The sequence below is a fragment of the Paroedura picta genome, chromosome 15, assembly GCF_049243985.1.
Source record: "Paroedura picta isolate Pp20150507F chromosome 15, Ppicta_v3.0, whole genome shotgun sequence".
NCBI classification, from domain to species: domain Eukaryota; kingdom Metazoa; phylum Chordata; class Lepidosauria; order Squamata; family Gekkonidae; genus Paroedura; species Paroedura picta.
This window is the reverse complement of record NC_135383.1, coordinates 6,788,677-6,803,588: the sequence shown is the minus strand read 5'-3', so window position 1 is coordinate 6,803,588 and position 14,912 is coordinate 6,788,677. Positions and strand designations below refer to the sequence as shown.

The 14,912-nt window shown below is 56.0% G+C and overlaps 1 protein-coding gene across 1 annotated transcript; it reads left to right on the top strand.

Moving 5' to 3' along the window:
• Positions 1–289: 289 nt before the first annotated feature.
• DHRS3 (dehydrogenase/reductase 3) lies at positions 290–14,020 on the top strand. Its single transcript, XM_077311637.1, has 6 exons — positions 290–1,242; positions 10,146–10,289; positions 10,944–11,063; positions 11,334–11,572; positions 12,690–12,815; positions 13,122–14,020. Exons 1-6 carry the CDS (start codon positions 1,036–1,038, stop codon positions 13,204–13,206), a joined length of 921 nt encoding a protein of 306 aa, XP_077167752.1. The 5' UTR covers positions 290–1,035; the 3' UTR covers positions 13,207–14,020.
• Positions 14,021–14,912: the final 892 nt, after the last annotated feature.

Sequence of the window (14,912 nt, the reverse complement as noted above, 5' to 3'; positions counted from 1 at the left end):
GGGGAAGGAGACCTCGGGCGGCCGCGTCTCGGTTTCAAAGGGCTCCGAGCGAACCGCGGCAAGCCCCGGCTTGCAAGAGGCCTGCCTCCCCGGGAAGGCCAGGGTGCGCGCCTGCTGGCGTTTTGCAGCCGCGGAGTGTGTGTGTGTGTGTGTGTGTGTGTGTGTGTGTGTGCGGGGGGGGGAGGCGAGCCAGCCCGCCCGCCCAACCAGCCACTCAGAGCCACACAGTCGGGGAGTTCCCCTCCCTGAGCCCTCCGGCTGTCAATCAGGCGCAAGGGGCTATAAAAGCGCGCGCCGAGCCGCGGAAGGCGAGCAGAGGCGAAAGGGGCCCGGCAGGGTCCGCGCGGAGTGGCCCCCGGGCGCAGCAGCGGAGCCCAGGCAGGGCCGGCCACGGGCCGACGGGAGGCCAGCTGCCCTGCACGCCTCCAAGTGTCCCGCCTGCCTGAGCCTCTTCGCGAGCCAAGCCATTTCCTGAGTCCCAGAATAGCCCCGGCTCGTCTGCGCGCAGCACGGCCGGCTCCCAGGCCAGGCGCCGCCGCTCCAATGCCTCGCCGCGCGGTCGGGGAAGGCGCAGCAGGAGGACGAGGCCCCGCACACGCCCAGAGCCAGCCGCGACAGGAGGAGGAGGAGGCGGCGGCCGGGGAGGCGCGCCGGGCGCCTCGGGAAACTTGGGGGCGTCTTGGCGCCTTTGAGCGGCCACCTTCGCGACCCTCCCCCGCCTAGGAACAGCGCCGCGGGTCCCTTTTCTTTGGAGAGGAGGCGATTACGTTGCAAGGAAGACGGCAGCTCCCTTCCCCGCGCCTCACCTGGACTCTCACCTGCGGGAGACTGCCTGGCCAAGAAGAAGACCCCCGACGGCGCGCTTGCCCCGGGGTGGGCAGACGGGAGCAGCCGCCCATCGTTTTCTTCTTCTTCTTCTTCTTTTTGAGAAGGGCGCCCCCCCCTCTGATTTGGGGAGGGGGAAGGAGAGGTCGGCGCCGGCCGGGAGGCGGGGCTGACGGCGGGACGGAGCGCCCCTGTCCGCCTCGGCGCAGGATGGTTTGGAAATGGCTGGCCGCCTGGCTCCTGCTCCCCGTCCAGCTGCTGGGCCTGGCGGCGAAGGCGCTGCTGGGCGCCCTCGTGGGCGCGCTGCTGCCCGCCAAGGTGCGCGACTGGGCCGGGGACTGCGTGCTGATCACCGGCGGGGGACGAGGCATCGGCAGGCACCTGGCCAGGGAGTTTGCCAGACGGGGCGCCCGCAAGGTGAGCGCTGGGGGGACGGAGGGGGCGGGAGGGGGGGCAGAGGGTCGGTTGCTGACTGGGGGGAGGGAGGCTTGCAGGTTCCGGAGGGTTTTGCAAGAGGGGTGGGTGGGGAGGAAGTCGGGGCAGGCTTAACTCTTGCAAAGGGAAGCTCGGCTGGCAGACGTGCGTGGGATGTTTGCTTCTCCCGTCGGTGACAGTTTGCAGTGGGACGGGCAGGCTCCCGGAGAGGGGTCCTTTCCAACCTCCCGGCCGGAGGGAGAGCAAGTGGGCTTCCTGTTGTGCATTAGGGGTGTAGGAAGGGTCCGATCCGGCTTTGAACTCTCCCCCAGTGAAAGGGAGGGGCGCGGCGCCCGGCTGCAACCGACTGAACGGCCGCTCCTAACCGAGGGGGCTTTCCAGGAAGGCCAGAAGCAGCGGAGTTTTGGCCTCACCTTCTTCTGGGGCGCGCCACGCTGCCTTGCCGCCCCGAAGCAGGAATTTGCTGCTCCCATATGGAGCTCTGGCTAAGCAGAGGCAAAAGGCATGCCCTTCCTGTATGCCCAGAGGCACTCCGATTGGGGCTGCGGTGTGCCGCGGACAAGCCTGCCAGAAGGGCCGGCAGAGGAAAACGACCGGGTGGGAAAGGCTTACTCGACGCCATGTCTGAACGCCTCCATGTGCAGAGGCAGTGTACCTGAGTGCTAGGAAGGAAAGGGGGCGTGGTCTTGTCTGGGGCGCGGCTGGGAAATGGGATGCCACCCTAGGCTCTTGGGCATGATCCGGCTGTTCCCGTCCGCCTCTTCTGGATCCCAGGAGGCGGATCCTGCTCGGTCCTTTGGAACTGAGTCCTCCCATAGACAGGGCTCGAACTCGCGACCGCCCGCGAGCCTAACGCGCGTCTCACCGACCCACCAGAGCCACCTTTCGAAAAAACTGAATGGGAGGCCCCGCAAACGGAGCGGGGGATTTTGATTGGGTCGCGCCTCGAGCCAGGGAGAGAAACCTGAGCCTCGACTTCTGATTGGCCGTGGGGGTTCCAAAGGGGCGTGGCCGCGCGGTGGGCGTGTCGGTGTGGGTGTGTAGCCCGGGGCGGTGGGGAATTCTCACCCAGTCTCACCCAGCCTGCAGACAGCGGCCAGGTGCTGATCCCGGTTGGGTCTCAGGCGATGGAGACAACACCACCGTCGTGTGGGAACTTGCCCCAGAGCAGAAGGCGTGGGGTGCATCGGTTGCCGTGCGCGCGCAGTTTGCTGACAGGGCGGCTTTTGTGACTTACCTGCCGGGGGAGGTGGGCGTATTGGTGGGTGGGTGGTTTTTGCGTTTCCACTCTGCCTCAAAGCGATGTACGTTCTTCCGAGAGGCTGGGCGGGGTGCTCAGCCAAGGAACTTTGCACCCAACCCAGTGAGATGAGCAGATGGGAAACCCCCACCCCACCTCTTGCCCCCCCCCCCCCCGCTTGGCTTGCCTTCAAATACCTTAACGTTCTTCTGGGTTAATGTTGCTGGAGGGGATCAGATGCCACGCCCTCGGCTTCTGCTCAGGGAACAAGCAGCGGTTGTGGGCATGCGGCCCAGCCTGAGATTGCGAGAGGACCTTGGATGAGATGGGAAGCAGTGCATTATCCCCTGCATAATGAGAATAGCGTCCACGGTTTGCAGAATACGGAACCTTCCCTTTCAGAGGCAGTCAACCTCTGAGCCCCACAGCAAGGTGGCAACCTCAGGGGAAGGCCTCGGCCTCCAAACTGTGGCTCTCCAGGTGCCCGTGTGCTACCATTCCCATGAGCCCCTGGCAACAACAGCCCTTTGAGGTGGGTCAGGCTGAGAGTGTGTTGCTGGCCCCAGCATCCGTGGCAGAGGGGGCGGACATGGGAGGCCGGTGAAGCTGAGAGCTTGGCCTTCCCAAGGTCAGCCGGCGAGGAGGGATTTGAATCTGTAGCTCCCCAGTTCTTAATTGCAATTTAGCCTAAGGAAACCTCGGTGCAAGGTCAGCTGGCGGCAGGATTTAGGTATTTGGGCCTGAACCTAATCCACGTCCGCCCTTCCTGACCTCTGCAGCAATTCAGGCCCTGCCGGGGTTAAAGGTTTAGGGGCCTGGTATGTTTTGCTTGTCGGGAGTGGCTGCTTATCTGTGTTGATGAATGTTGCTGGGGAAGGGGTGGAGCTGCTGCTTTGCAAAGGACCCGTCATGAGTGTGGGGCTCGCCCACTTGCAAGCTGAAGGCCACCTTATCTCCTTCAGGCTGGAGGTAGAACAGGCATTCTTCTTCAAGACGGGCTTGCAAGAGCCAAGCAGAAAAACAAAATAGCTGCCTGTGCTTGAGAGTCGCTTCAGGGGAGCAAAGAGAACATTCAGCCACGTTTTCTGGATGTGTTTCCTTAGGAAAAGATATTTCCACGATAAAACAAACCAAAATAGCCTGGGATTATTTGTGTGTGCGTAGAAGAAAAAGAAGAACTGCTTTTCTTTTCTTTTTTTACTGGCCCAAGGAATTCCAAAGTGTTTTTTTCACTACCAAAAGAAGTCTCAAATCTGTTTACAAACACCTTTTCCCCTTCCCCTCCACCACAGCAGGCGCCCTGTGAGGTTGGTGGAGGGAGCTGTGACCTGCCCAAGGCCACCCAGCTGGCTGCATGTGGAGGGAATCTAACCCGGCTCGCCAGACTGTGATTGTAGTCCAGCAGTGGAATGGGCTGCCTAAGGAGGTGGGGAGCTTCCCCTCACTGGCAGTCTTCAAGCAGCGGCTGGATGGATCCTTATCCTGGATGCTCTGGGCTGATCAATCCTGCATTGAGCAGTGGGTTGGACTAGATGGCCTGCATGGCCCCTTCCAACTCTAGGTGTCTAGGATTGTAGTCCAGCAGTGGAATGGGCTGCCTAAGGAGGTGGGGAGCTTCCCCCTCACTGGTGGTCTTCAAGCAGCAGCTGGACAGATCCTTATCTGGATGTCTGAGGCTGATCCCGCATTGAGCAGAATTGAATGGCCTGCATGAGCTCTTCAAAAGGCACGTGTCATCATGGAAAGGAGGCACTGACTTAACTACACATAGCCCCACAGTTTATATCTCCAGTGGGGACCCAGAGTGGCTGACCACACCATTCTCTGTTTGAGCAACTGGTCTGCTTCTGCAGGGGGTGGATTTGCCTGTGGGTCTCCTCCATTGGTGTTCAGCCCTCAAGCCATTGCAAATGCCCCCAACTCACTCCAGAGCTTAGTGTCAAGAGAGGCTCGTGTCATTTTTAGGACAAACCAATTGACTGAAATGTGTGTTTGTGTGTGTGCTGGAGGTGTGTGAAGCTGGATATGCTTGGATAATTGCATCGGTTTTGCGCTCTTGACGGGACTCCTAGGTGGGCGGGGTGTGGGCTGCTACAGACCCACATGATTACCTTGCTGGAATTTAGGGTCGTGGAAGGGGAGCAGGGCTTCAGGGAGAGGGCAAGCAGGAGAAGATAAGATATCCTTTTAAAATGTCAGTTCCTGAGGTGTTGGAAGGGCTTGTCTCCGTGTTGGCGCTCCCCATCCGCAGACGGAAGAGCCGAGCGCCGGAGATAGGCGGCGATCTATAACCACAGATCTGAGAAGCTTGCCTCTGATGAACCGGCCCGGTGGATAAAAAGCTAGCCCGGCTGCTTGGCCTGTCGTCAAAGGCCGGCCCGCTTTCTCACTCGGAGCCTTTTGCTTCTCCGTAACCACGCTGGAAGGGCCTTCTGGTGCCAGCATTTGATCAGACGCTTTGTGAATTTGATTAATTAAATAGAAGTCTTTGGGCAGGAACCGGACGGGTTCTAATCCATTTGGGAGCCAGGCTCAAGTCCCGGCGTAACTTACTTTGCGAAACCCATAAAGCTGCTTTCGACGGAGATGGCATTTTGGTCTCCCAAGCTGAGGACACTGTGCTCTGACTGGCAGCAGCTTTCCACGGATTCGGACTGGGGTCTTTCACGACCCCCAGTGACCTTGGGGGTGTAGGGGACAGAACCAGGGCCCTTCTGCGTGCCGATCCCATGCTCTTCTGGCGACCCTCCCGACCCTCCTGTGACAATGACCCGGTCCCAAGCTCTGCAGTGATCTCTGGAGATCAGCTGGTGGTTTCAGGAGAGCTCCAGGCCCCGCCAGGAGACTGGCAACCCCTTCCATCAGCTGGATGATGGCAAACATTTGAGCGATTCTCTTATCAACATTGATCGTTGAGACTGTGCTGCAGCTGCCAGCCAATAAAGCTGACTCGGCTGGGGAAGGGTCAAGCTCATGAGGTTTGACCCTTCGTCCCAGTGGAGGCTAAATGGATTCTAATTAATAGGCTTGACAATCGGGTAGCTGCCTGGGAGCAGTTGCAAATTGCATGTTTCCCTCTTGGCCGGGCTATAAATCATGCCCGGTTAACGCGGGGTCCTGCCCAGTTCTCTTCTTAATCACATCTCCCGGGATCCTATGGATTGCGGCTAATTATACAGCACGAGGCCCCGATGCAGTGAGTTCATCGGGTGCAAAGCCGTTTTTTACGCATTACCATGCTCGTCCCGCATGTGGCTTATGACATCCTTGTAGGGTAGGCTGGTGGGAAACCAGGATATCACTCTGAGGGTTTTTGTGTGTGTTTGTGTGTAGGGGGGGGGGAGTTATCCCTGCCTCTTTGTCTGCAGGTTGACGGTTTGCCCCTGGATGGAAGCTTTTTTATCTATCCAAGCAAGTTGTGTTTGATTATCCAAGTGGATAATCGTGTTTGCTTGTTTGTCGATTGATATTGATTGGATTTATTTCCTGCCGCTCTTGGCCAAGGGGGTCGCAAAGTAAGAATCCCGGTACAATAAAAGCCCACCCCAGTTAAAGTAGGCAAAAAATAACCTCAGCCAGGTCAATCTGCAGTTGGCAGCTATTAACTTAATGCCCCCAAAAGGGGGGTGCAAGGGGGGGCTGTCCCAGGATATTCTGGCCCTAGCCTGGACCAAATATCTGGCGGAAGAGCTCTGTCTCGCAGGTCCTGCAGAACTGTGTGCACAGAATGAGAAGTGTTGGTTTTATAAGCCGCTTTTCACTACCCAAAGGGGTCTCGAAGCACCTTTCCTTTCCTCTCCCCACAACAGGCACCCTGTGAGGCAGGTGGGACTGAGAAAAGACTAGAAAGAACTGTCACTAGCCCAAGGTCACCTGGCTTTACAGATTTCTCCTTTTCCGGCTCCTGCACATGGGATTAACCCGTTGCACATTGGATGGCCAGAGAAGGAGCAAGTTTGCATTCCTGGAAGAAACCTGGGTGTGAAGGCTTTTTGACCAGCTCCTCCTTTGTGCAAGTGTGTGTGTCTGTGTGCAGTGCATGCATGTGTCTGTTTGTGTACTGTACGCACATGGAAGGAGCATTGGCACCGTTTGCCTCCTTTGCAGCTCAGGGTTCATCAGCCGGTCAGCCAGTCCCCTCCCCCCCCATGACATCATGACAATTGTTTACCCTTTACACGGAGGAAAGACTGAAGGAGGCATTTGGACTCCCATCTGCAATAGTCTCCCCCCCCTCCTTTTTCTTCTACTTTACCCCCTTCCGCAGGGCCAAGCAAATTTCTCTGGCCCCAGCCTCTCCCTGGATTTCCTACTTTTCCAGCACTGCAGAAATTTGGCGGTAGGCAAAGTAGGCTCCAGCCACCCTTCCTTCCACAGGGAGAAATAAACACCCACCTCTTTACAGAAAAAAAGGGAAACCATGTCCTCCTTCTCCCATCTGATCTCAGGAGCCAAAGGCCTCCATCGCCGGAGCATTCCCCCTCCCAGGCATGCCCAGCTTTAGAAACGATAAATAAGTTCCACATATCTCCGTGTATTTGTTTAATCTTTTTCCCGGCAGTCACATGGAAAGAGCCATGTTTATTTTATCGATTCCCATTTCAACTTGGCGTGTCCTCCTGGGACCTTAAAGCCGTGTACATAGCCCATGCGGTCTTCCCTTGGATGCTCACAACAGCCCTGCGAGGTGGGTTCAGCTGAGAGAGAGTGACTGGCGCAAGAGGCGTATGGGGTGGAGTGGGGATTTGAATCTAGGTCTCCCCAGCCCTAGTCCCCAGCTGCTCAATCCGTTGACCATTTCCCGTTTTGATTCTGGAGGAAAAGACTAGGCTCCTAGAACAACGGGGGAAGCGAGTTCCAATGACGTCTAGTGATGTCAATGGACCTCCGAACTTCTGCGAACATCCAGGGAGTTCTTACGGATCTCCTGGGCGGTTGAGAATCCCTGGACTAGAGAGTTTACAAAGCAACACAAAGGAACGGTCAGTGAATGCCATGTTCTCATTCTTTCCTACCAGTGTGCTGTAGCATCATGGTCAGGGTGTTGAGCTAGGATCTGGGAGAACCAGGTCCGGAATCCAGAGTGGGCGCCTTTGGGCCAGCCACGGACTCTCCGCTTAGCGACTCTGACCAGCAGCAGTTCTTCAGAGTCTCGAACGCAGCTCCTTCTCTTCCACGACTACCTGATCCCTTGGACTGCAGATGCCGGGGATCGAACCCTTGGCGTGCAAAGTGGGCGTTCTACCACTGAGCCGCAGGCCCCCATCCCAGCCATCGGCTGCCTTGAGCTAATTAAGGCGCCATCGCTTCCCTCCCTGCCCCGTCGACTTCCGACGGCAGCTTCTTTTGGCCGCGGTCCTCAGCCGCCGGATGGAGACCAGCTAAGAGCATTCCGCCGGCCTGCCAACCGCTGGGGTCACGCAGAGGTAACCACAGGGCAGCAGCCCCCGCGCCAGCCTTCCGCAGCAGGGATTAACCGCCTCGCTGGTCCACTGCCCTCGGCAATTTTCTGGTCAGTAACTTTTTGAAAAGCGTGTCTGCCGTGGGAGGGAGGGAGGGAGTGAGGGCGGGCCGAGAAGGGCCAATGCAGAAGGGGGGGGGAGAAGGAAGGCTGGCGGGCTTCCAGGGGGGGGAGCTATTTTCTCCAAAAGCTCCAGTCCCGGACAGAGATTGAGTTCCTCCCCGGCCCCCAACTCTGCATGCTTTTTGGTTTCTAGAACCGTTCTGGAGGGCTCACTCTGCTGGAAGTTAGATGGGTGGGAGACGCCGGGTGTTTCTCGACACGCGGTGTTTCCCAGCCTGTGGATTGGGACCCAGAAGAGGGTCAAGAAGAGCCTGAAAGTGGATTGCGGGCCGGCCGTCCCCAGTGGCCGCCCCTTTTCTTTCTGTTGCTCTCTTCTGCGTGTGAGATCTGGCCCCGAGACAGGACACTGGAGGGGTTAATGGAGAGGGAGGGTGGTCCGAGGCCAGACTGAGGCCACGTAGGCTGGACTGCCCCTCGCTTGGGGTCAGTAGTGGGGCAGTTGCCCCCATGGCGTGATGGATGCCCGATTCTCAAGGCAGAATGCTGAATTAGACAACGCAAGATCATTGCTTGCCTAGGGTGCCCCCCCCCCCCAAACCCGTGAGCTAGCCCTGGATGGGTCATTGTACCAAAGCCGATTTGGACTTGTTGTCTTGGAGCTCTCTCAGCCTCACCTGCTTCACAGGGTATCTGTCGTGGGGAGAGGAAGGGAAGGCAAATGTCAGCTGCTTTGAGACATACGAGACATGCAGCTTGGGCCAGTCGCAGTTCTCTCGGAGCTCTCTCAGCCTCACCTGCCTCGCGGGCTAGGTGACTGTTGTGGGGAGGAGAAGGTTAGACAATTGTAAGCTGCTTTAAGACTCCTTTGGGTCGAGTAAACAGCGGAGTTCAAAAAACAGCCCTTCTTCTTCTGCCTAGCGATTTCCTCCCCCCCCCCCACTGCTGTCCTCAAGCCAGAAACCCTTGTGCTGAAAACAGCCCCCCCCCTTTTTCCTGTTATTTATTTGATATGTTATATCCCCGTGTTCCTCAGCCAGTCTGGCTCCAGAGTTGGCTAACTACACACACACACACAATACATAGCTAATGCAAAGAAGAGAAAGTGCAAACTTGAAGAGTAGCCAGCAAAACTCACAATCCACACAAGGGCAGCAGAAAGACTCGAAACGGATTTTGCGATGTCCCCAAAGCGGAAGAAGTTAGAAAAAGAGGAGAGCGAATAACAGTCTGGCACAGATAAATCGCAGGGAATGATGGTGGTTTCCCTCTTTGAAATAAACGTGAAGCCGCGATCTACAAAGGCAGACCTAGTCTCTCAAGGTCAGAATTGCCCGCTCAGCCTGGCAGCAGCTCTCCAGGAGCTCAGGTCTTTTCCCCATCACCTGCCGCCTGGTCCTTTTAAACTAGAGATTGAACCTGGGACCTCCTGCATACCAAGCAGATGCTCCTCCAGGAGCTACGCCGCTCCCTACAACGCTGGTTATTTAGCCAAATGCCTGGGGAGAAAATGGTAGGTCTTGATCATTAGAATCGTAGAGTTGGAAGGGACCTCCTGGGTCATCTAGTCCAACCCCCTGCACTATGCAGGACACTCACAACCCTATCGCTCATCCACTGTCACCTGCCACCCCCTTGAACCTTCACAGAATCAGCCTCTCCGTCAGATGGCTCTCCAGCCTCTGTTTAAAAAATTCCTTACGTTCTCCTGGTTTGTCCGCCCCTGTTGATGTACAGCTGCCCTGAACGATCCAACAACCAAGGCACCCGCTTGGAATTTAGCATGTTGTGTTGTCGTGGTCATAGCTTGAGAGTTCAAGATGTTTTAAGAGGTCTCCACACCGGATGCACCCTAGACTCAAAGTGGCTTCATCATGTGACTTCAGGCCAGTGTCCTGCGGCCATCTTTGGGAAGGGAGCGTTCCCCACCAGAAAGAGCTGTGGGAAGGGATGCTTGTGCTTGGGGTTTTTTTCCCCAGTGGCTTTGTTGATGCTCAGGAGCTACAGATTTGGTTAGCAGCCGGATGGGAGATGTTCTGGGACCTCCCTTGGGTTCCAAGGAGGGTAGGCTACATTAACAACCTCTGCCAGCCTCCATAACTATCAAGGACATTCTCGTTGTAGGTTATCCTGTGGGGTCGAACCGAGAAGTGCTTGAAGGAGACGACAGAGGAGATCCGGGCGATGGGCACAGAGTGCCACTACTTCATCTGCGACGTGGGGAACCGAGAGGAAGTCTACCAGCAGGCCAAAGCTGTCCGTGAAAAGGTGGGTGGAAATCTTTCCTCTTCACAGAATCATAGAGTTGGAAGGGGCCATAGAGGCCATCTAGTCCAACCCCCCCGCTCAATGCATGGGGAACTTAGGAGAGGATCTGCCAAGCTTTTGCTGAGGCTGAGGCTGAGGCTGGACGGCAGAGGTGAAAGGGAACCTGGTTGCATGTTTTTATCCTTGGGATCGCCTCCTCCCCTATACCCGCAAAGAAATTTAACAGCAGGCAGTCTAAATCTGTTTAGGGTCCCCAACCCCGGTTGTGGCCCAAGGGTGGCTCTCTGGATGCCCATGGACTACAATTCCCATGAGCCCCTGCCATGACAGGGGCTCATGGGAATTGTAGTCCATGGGCATCTGGAGAGCCACCCCTTGGCCACCCCTGCACTGAACCGATGCAAAAAGAAAACCGGCTCGGAACGTGGCAGGGGCTCATGGGAATTGTAGTCCATGGGCATCTGGAGAGCCACGCTTTGGCCACCCCTGGTTCAGTGGGTCCCCCAGCGAGATTTCTTGGTGGGGATTCAAACCCAGGCCTCTCAGAGCCCCGTCCAACTCTCTGCTCACCGCACCACGCTGGCTGGACACACTCAATGTCTAATTAGACAAGATATTAGCCATCCTCAAAGGGAGGTTTTTTTTTTTCCCCAGGTGGGGGATATCACCATCCTAGTCAATAATGCGGCAGTCGTTCACGGCAAATGCCTCATGGACAGCGACGATGACGCCCTCCTAAAATCGCAGCACATCAACACGCTGGGACAGTTTTGGGTAAGGAGCGCACCCCCTGCGCCATCCGCTCCAAGTCTGAAATGAACGTTGGCCTGCAGGCTTTCTTAAGCAGGGTTCCGTGAAGCCCTGGAAGGGTTTCCCAAGGGGGTGGGAGTGGAGCAGCTTCCCTTTCCTCTTCCCTCAACAGACACCCTGTGAGGGAGGCGAGGCTGAGAGAGCCTCCGAAGGTCCCCTCCTGATTCGGTCCGGCCTGTCTTAAAAGGTTTGCATCGAGCCCTGGAGAACCGTTTTCCCCTCTTTGTCCCGCAGACCACAAAGGCCTTCCTGCCACGGATGCTGGAGCTACAGAACGGGCACATTGTGTGCCTGAACTCTGTCTTGGCTTTGTCAGCCATTCCGGGGGCCATTGATTATTGCACTTCCAAAGCGTCGTCCTTCGCCTTTATGGAGAGCTTGACCCTGGGGCTGCTGGACTGCCCGGGAGTGAACGCCACGACTGTTCTGCCCTTCCACACGAGCACCGAGATGTTTCAGGGCATGAGAATCAGGTGCGTGCGAAGCTACGGGGGGTACTAAACCAGCTCTTTTCTTGAAGAAGAAGAAGAAGAGTTGGTTCTTATATGCCGCTTTTCCCTACCCAAAGGAGGCTCAAAGCGGCTTACAATTGCCTTCCCTTTCCTCTCCCCACAACAGACACCCTGTGGGGTGGGTGAGGCTGAGAGAGCCCTGAGATTCCTGCTGGGTCAGAACAGCTTTATCAGTGCTGTGGTGAGCCCAAGGTCACCCAGCTGGCTGCATGTGGGGGAGCGCAGAATCGAACCCGGCGTGCCAGATTAGAAGTCCGCACTTCTAACCACTACACCAAACTGGCTCTCAAACACAAGACCTATCCTGGCTGTGGTTGAGATTCTTCATTAGAGGCCCCTTTCTCCACAGGCCTCCCCTTTCTGCAGTGAGCTGGGCCTTTTCTGTGGTGGCATCTCATCTGTTGTTGTTTTTATTTAGTTTGTTTTTAAAAAAAACATTTTGAAATGCCTGGCCTGAATCTTTGTTAGTCTGTGCTGTCCAAATATTATTGTTGGGTTTGATCGCCCTCTTTTAAGTAGCTGCTAACCAGCTTGCAATGTTATGGAGTCGAGGTACAGGAATACCAGCAGAGAAACGAAATGTATCCATCAGACTCTCAGCTTTCTCCTTGGAAGCTGCTTCAGAGCTCTGGATTTTCTAAGCTTCCGTCTCCCCCTTTTTGCCAGAAAATGACTCTTTTCCAACCGCTCTTCGTTTTTGTTCCTCACAACAACCCTGTGAGGTTGACGTAGGTCCAGTTGACGGACTTACCCAGTCACCTCCAGAGGCGAGTGCAAATTTGAATCCGGAAGCAACACCTTAAAACCCAGCCAGGATAAATATAGGCAAAGAGCCAGCAGCGTAAGAAAGAAAAACAACTGTAGGCAAAACAGGAAAAAAATATATTCCAGATCCCATGTGTTTCTTGTACTCCGAATCTGTTAGCTAGATAAAGATGATGCAAGAGACAATAATCTTATTTGACGCCCTGATAGAGCTGATGCAAGATGTTTAGGAACTGAAAAATTGAAAAATTGTCACGTTTGGAAGATGCCTGCCGCAGCAGACTAAACCGACCGGTCTGTTATGTGCTTTCAGGTTCCCTAACCTTTTCCCCCCGCTAAAGCCCGAGGTGGTGGCCCGAAGGACCGTGGAAGCCGTCCAGCAGAACCAAGCCTTCCTCCTCCTCCCGTGGACAATGCACATCCTCGTCATCTTGAAAAGGTACAGCCTGCTGACCCACACCTGGTTTTTGTAGCCGTCGACATTTCCTGAGGCAGTGAATTCCACACGTTAACGCTGTTTTCAGAAGCAGCAGTATTTCCTTTGATCAGTCCTAAGCCAGCTGCTCCTTAATTTCATTTGGTGCTAAAGCAGAAATCCTCCCCCCTGTTTTCACCCGTGTCTCCTCATCCTTGGTAGGACAGGTCCCCCCCCCCCCCACCCCAAGTACATGCCACTAACGCATCCCTCCTTTGTCGGCCCAGTGACTCACGAACAGCATTTTCCGTTCCCTCCCTTCCCCTGCAGCCTCCTCCCACAAGCAGCGCTGGAAGAGATCCACAGGTTCTCCGGCAGCTACACCTGCATGAAGACTTTCAAAGGGCGCACATAGAGGTTGCATCAGGAGCGAAGCCAGAAGAGGTGGCAGCCCAACACGATTGTCAGCCGGCCGGAGCTGTGTGCCCGCTGTCGTTTGACAAAGCAGCGCCTGCAGCCATGCGGCCTCCGCAGAAGACGGACCTGACTTGCTGGGCTCACGGAAGCAAAGATGGAGAGCGGGGAACGGGGGGGTCAGTTCTTTAGCATCCCGGTTGTGCCGTTGGCTCGTAGCATTCCCCCCTCTCCTTAAAGATGTTAAGGGTCTACCCTCCAAGCTTGGACACATTGCATTGTGCTTCCCATGAACTTAAGGGTTTCTCTCGCCCCCTCTGATCTGGTCAAGACAATTCCTGAAATCCTCATCTGCTTTTTTTCGCTGCTGTGTTTGGAATCCAAGACAGGAGCCGGGTGATTTTGGCTCCGGCCCGTTGTCGAAAGGGTATGGAACGTTCCTTGGGGAGGGATGGCCGCCGGGGCTTTCGGCTAGGCCTGCAAGAACAAAACCAACAACCTGAATGGCTTCTGTCAAAAGGGTTTCCTTGGATGGCTTCCTAGAGGAGGGCCGTGTTTGATGCATGAGGTTTGGAACCGGGTGAAAGAGGCTGTTTTCTCCCTCTCTCGGAGTACAAGAACCGGCAGAAACCCAATGGGCAGGTGGTCGACCTGAGAAAACACAGAGTTAGTCGACGGAGGTCACTGGTACTAGATCTGCGAAGGCCGCAACCCTTGAAGCATACAAAGGGTTTTCCGACCTGCTTTAGTGGTGTCTGGATGAATGTGGCCCGTTTCCAACCTAAATCCCAGAAGACAAAGCTGATTGAGGATCGTGGGTGGGTGGGTGGGTGGGGAGGGAGGGAGGGGGCCCTGCAAGATTCCAGCAAGAAGGAAGCATCTTGTCCCCGAAATCACATCAAGGATACGATTGGTTTTTAGAGCATCATTTTACCCTCTGAGGACCAGGTTTGTGGCCAGCAGGAGGCCGGAAGCACAGTGTCAATCTCAGGAGGGACCACGGCTGGTCCAATTGGGCCAGCGTCACCTTCTCTCCTCCTGACCAGGGCAAGGAGCACAGCTACAGTCCCAGCCCTGAGTCCTTGTGAGGCTGGGCACTTGTGTCTCATCTAGGCTGGGCGTCCACAAGACTAGGGCAATTTCACACTGGAGCTCCTAGCGGGTGGTAATCCCCACTACCCACAGTGGTCAAGCCCTGCCGGAAGCTGGCTGCCTGCAGGACCATGGAGAGCTCCCAGGGAGATGCATTGTTCCAATGGCCCCTAGAGACAGGCAGCTCCTGAATTCCTGGAACTGGAGGGATCTGAATCCAGCCAGGCCTTGCCTTCCTAGCTTCCTAAAGGATCCGGGCTTGCATCTGGAGTTGGGGGGCCCTCTGCTCGCTCCTGCCCGGTCTTTTGGTGAGCAATGGAAATGTTGGGAAGTCAGGGCTTTGGTGGGGCTCTGGCTGCATGCTAGCAGTGTGTGTGTGTATGTGTGAACCATAGTTTCAGCAGGACTATGGTGAGAAGTGCCTTCAAGATGCAGCCAACTCCCAGCAATCCCGCAAGGTTTCCAAGGCAAGAGAGTTAGCAGAGGTGGTTTGCCCTTACTTGCCTCTGGGTAGCCGACCTGGACTTCCTTGGCCCGTCGTTGTGTGCTGCAGATCTGTGAGAACAGCACTGGGACTCACAGAATCATAGAGTCGGAAGGGACCCCCCAGGGTCA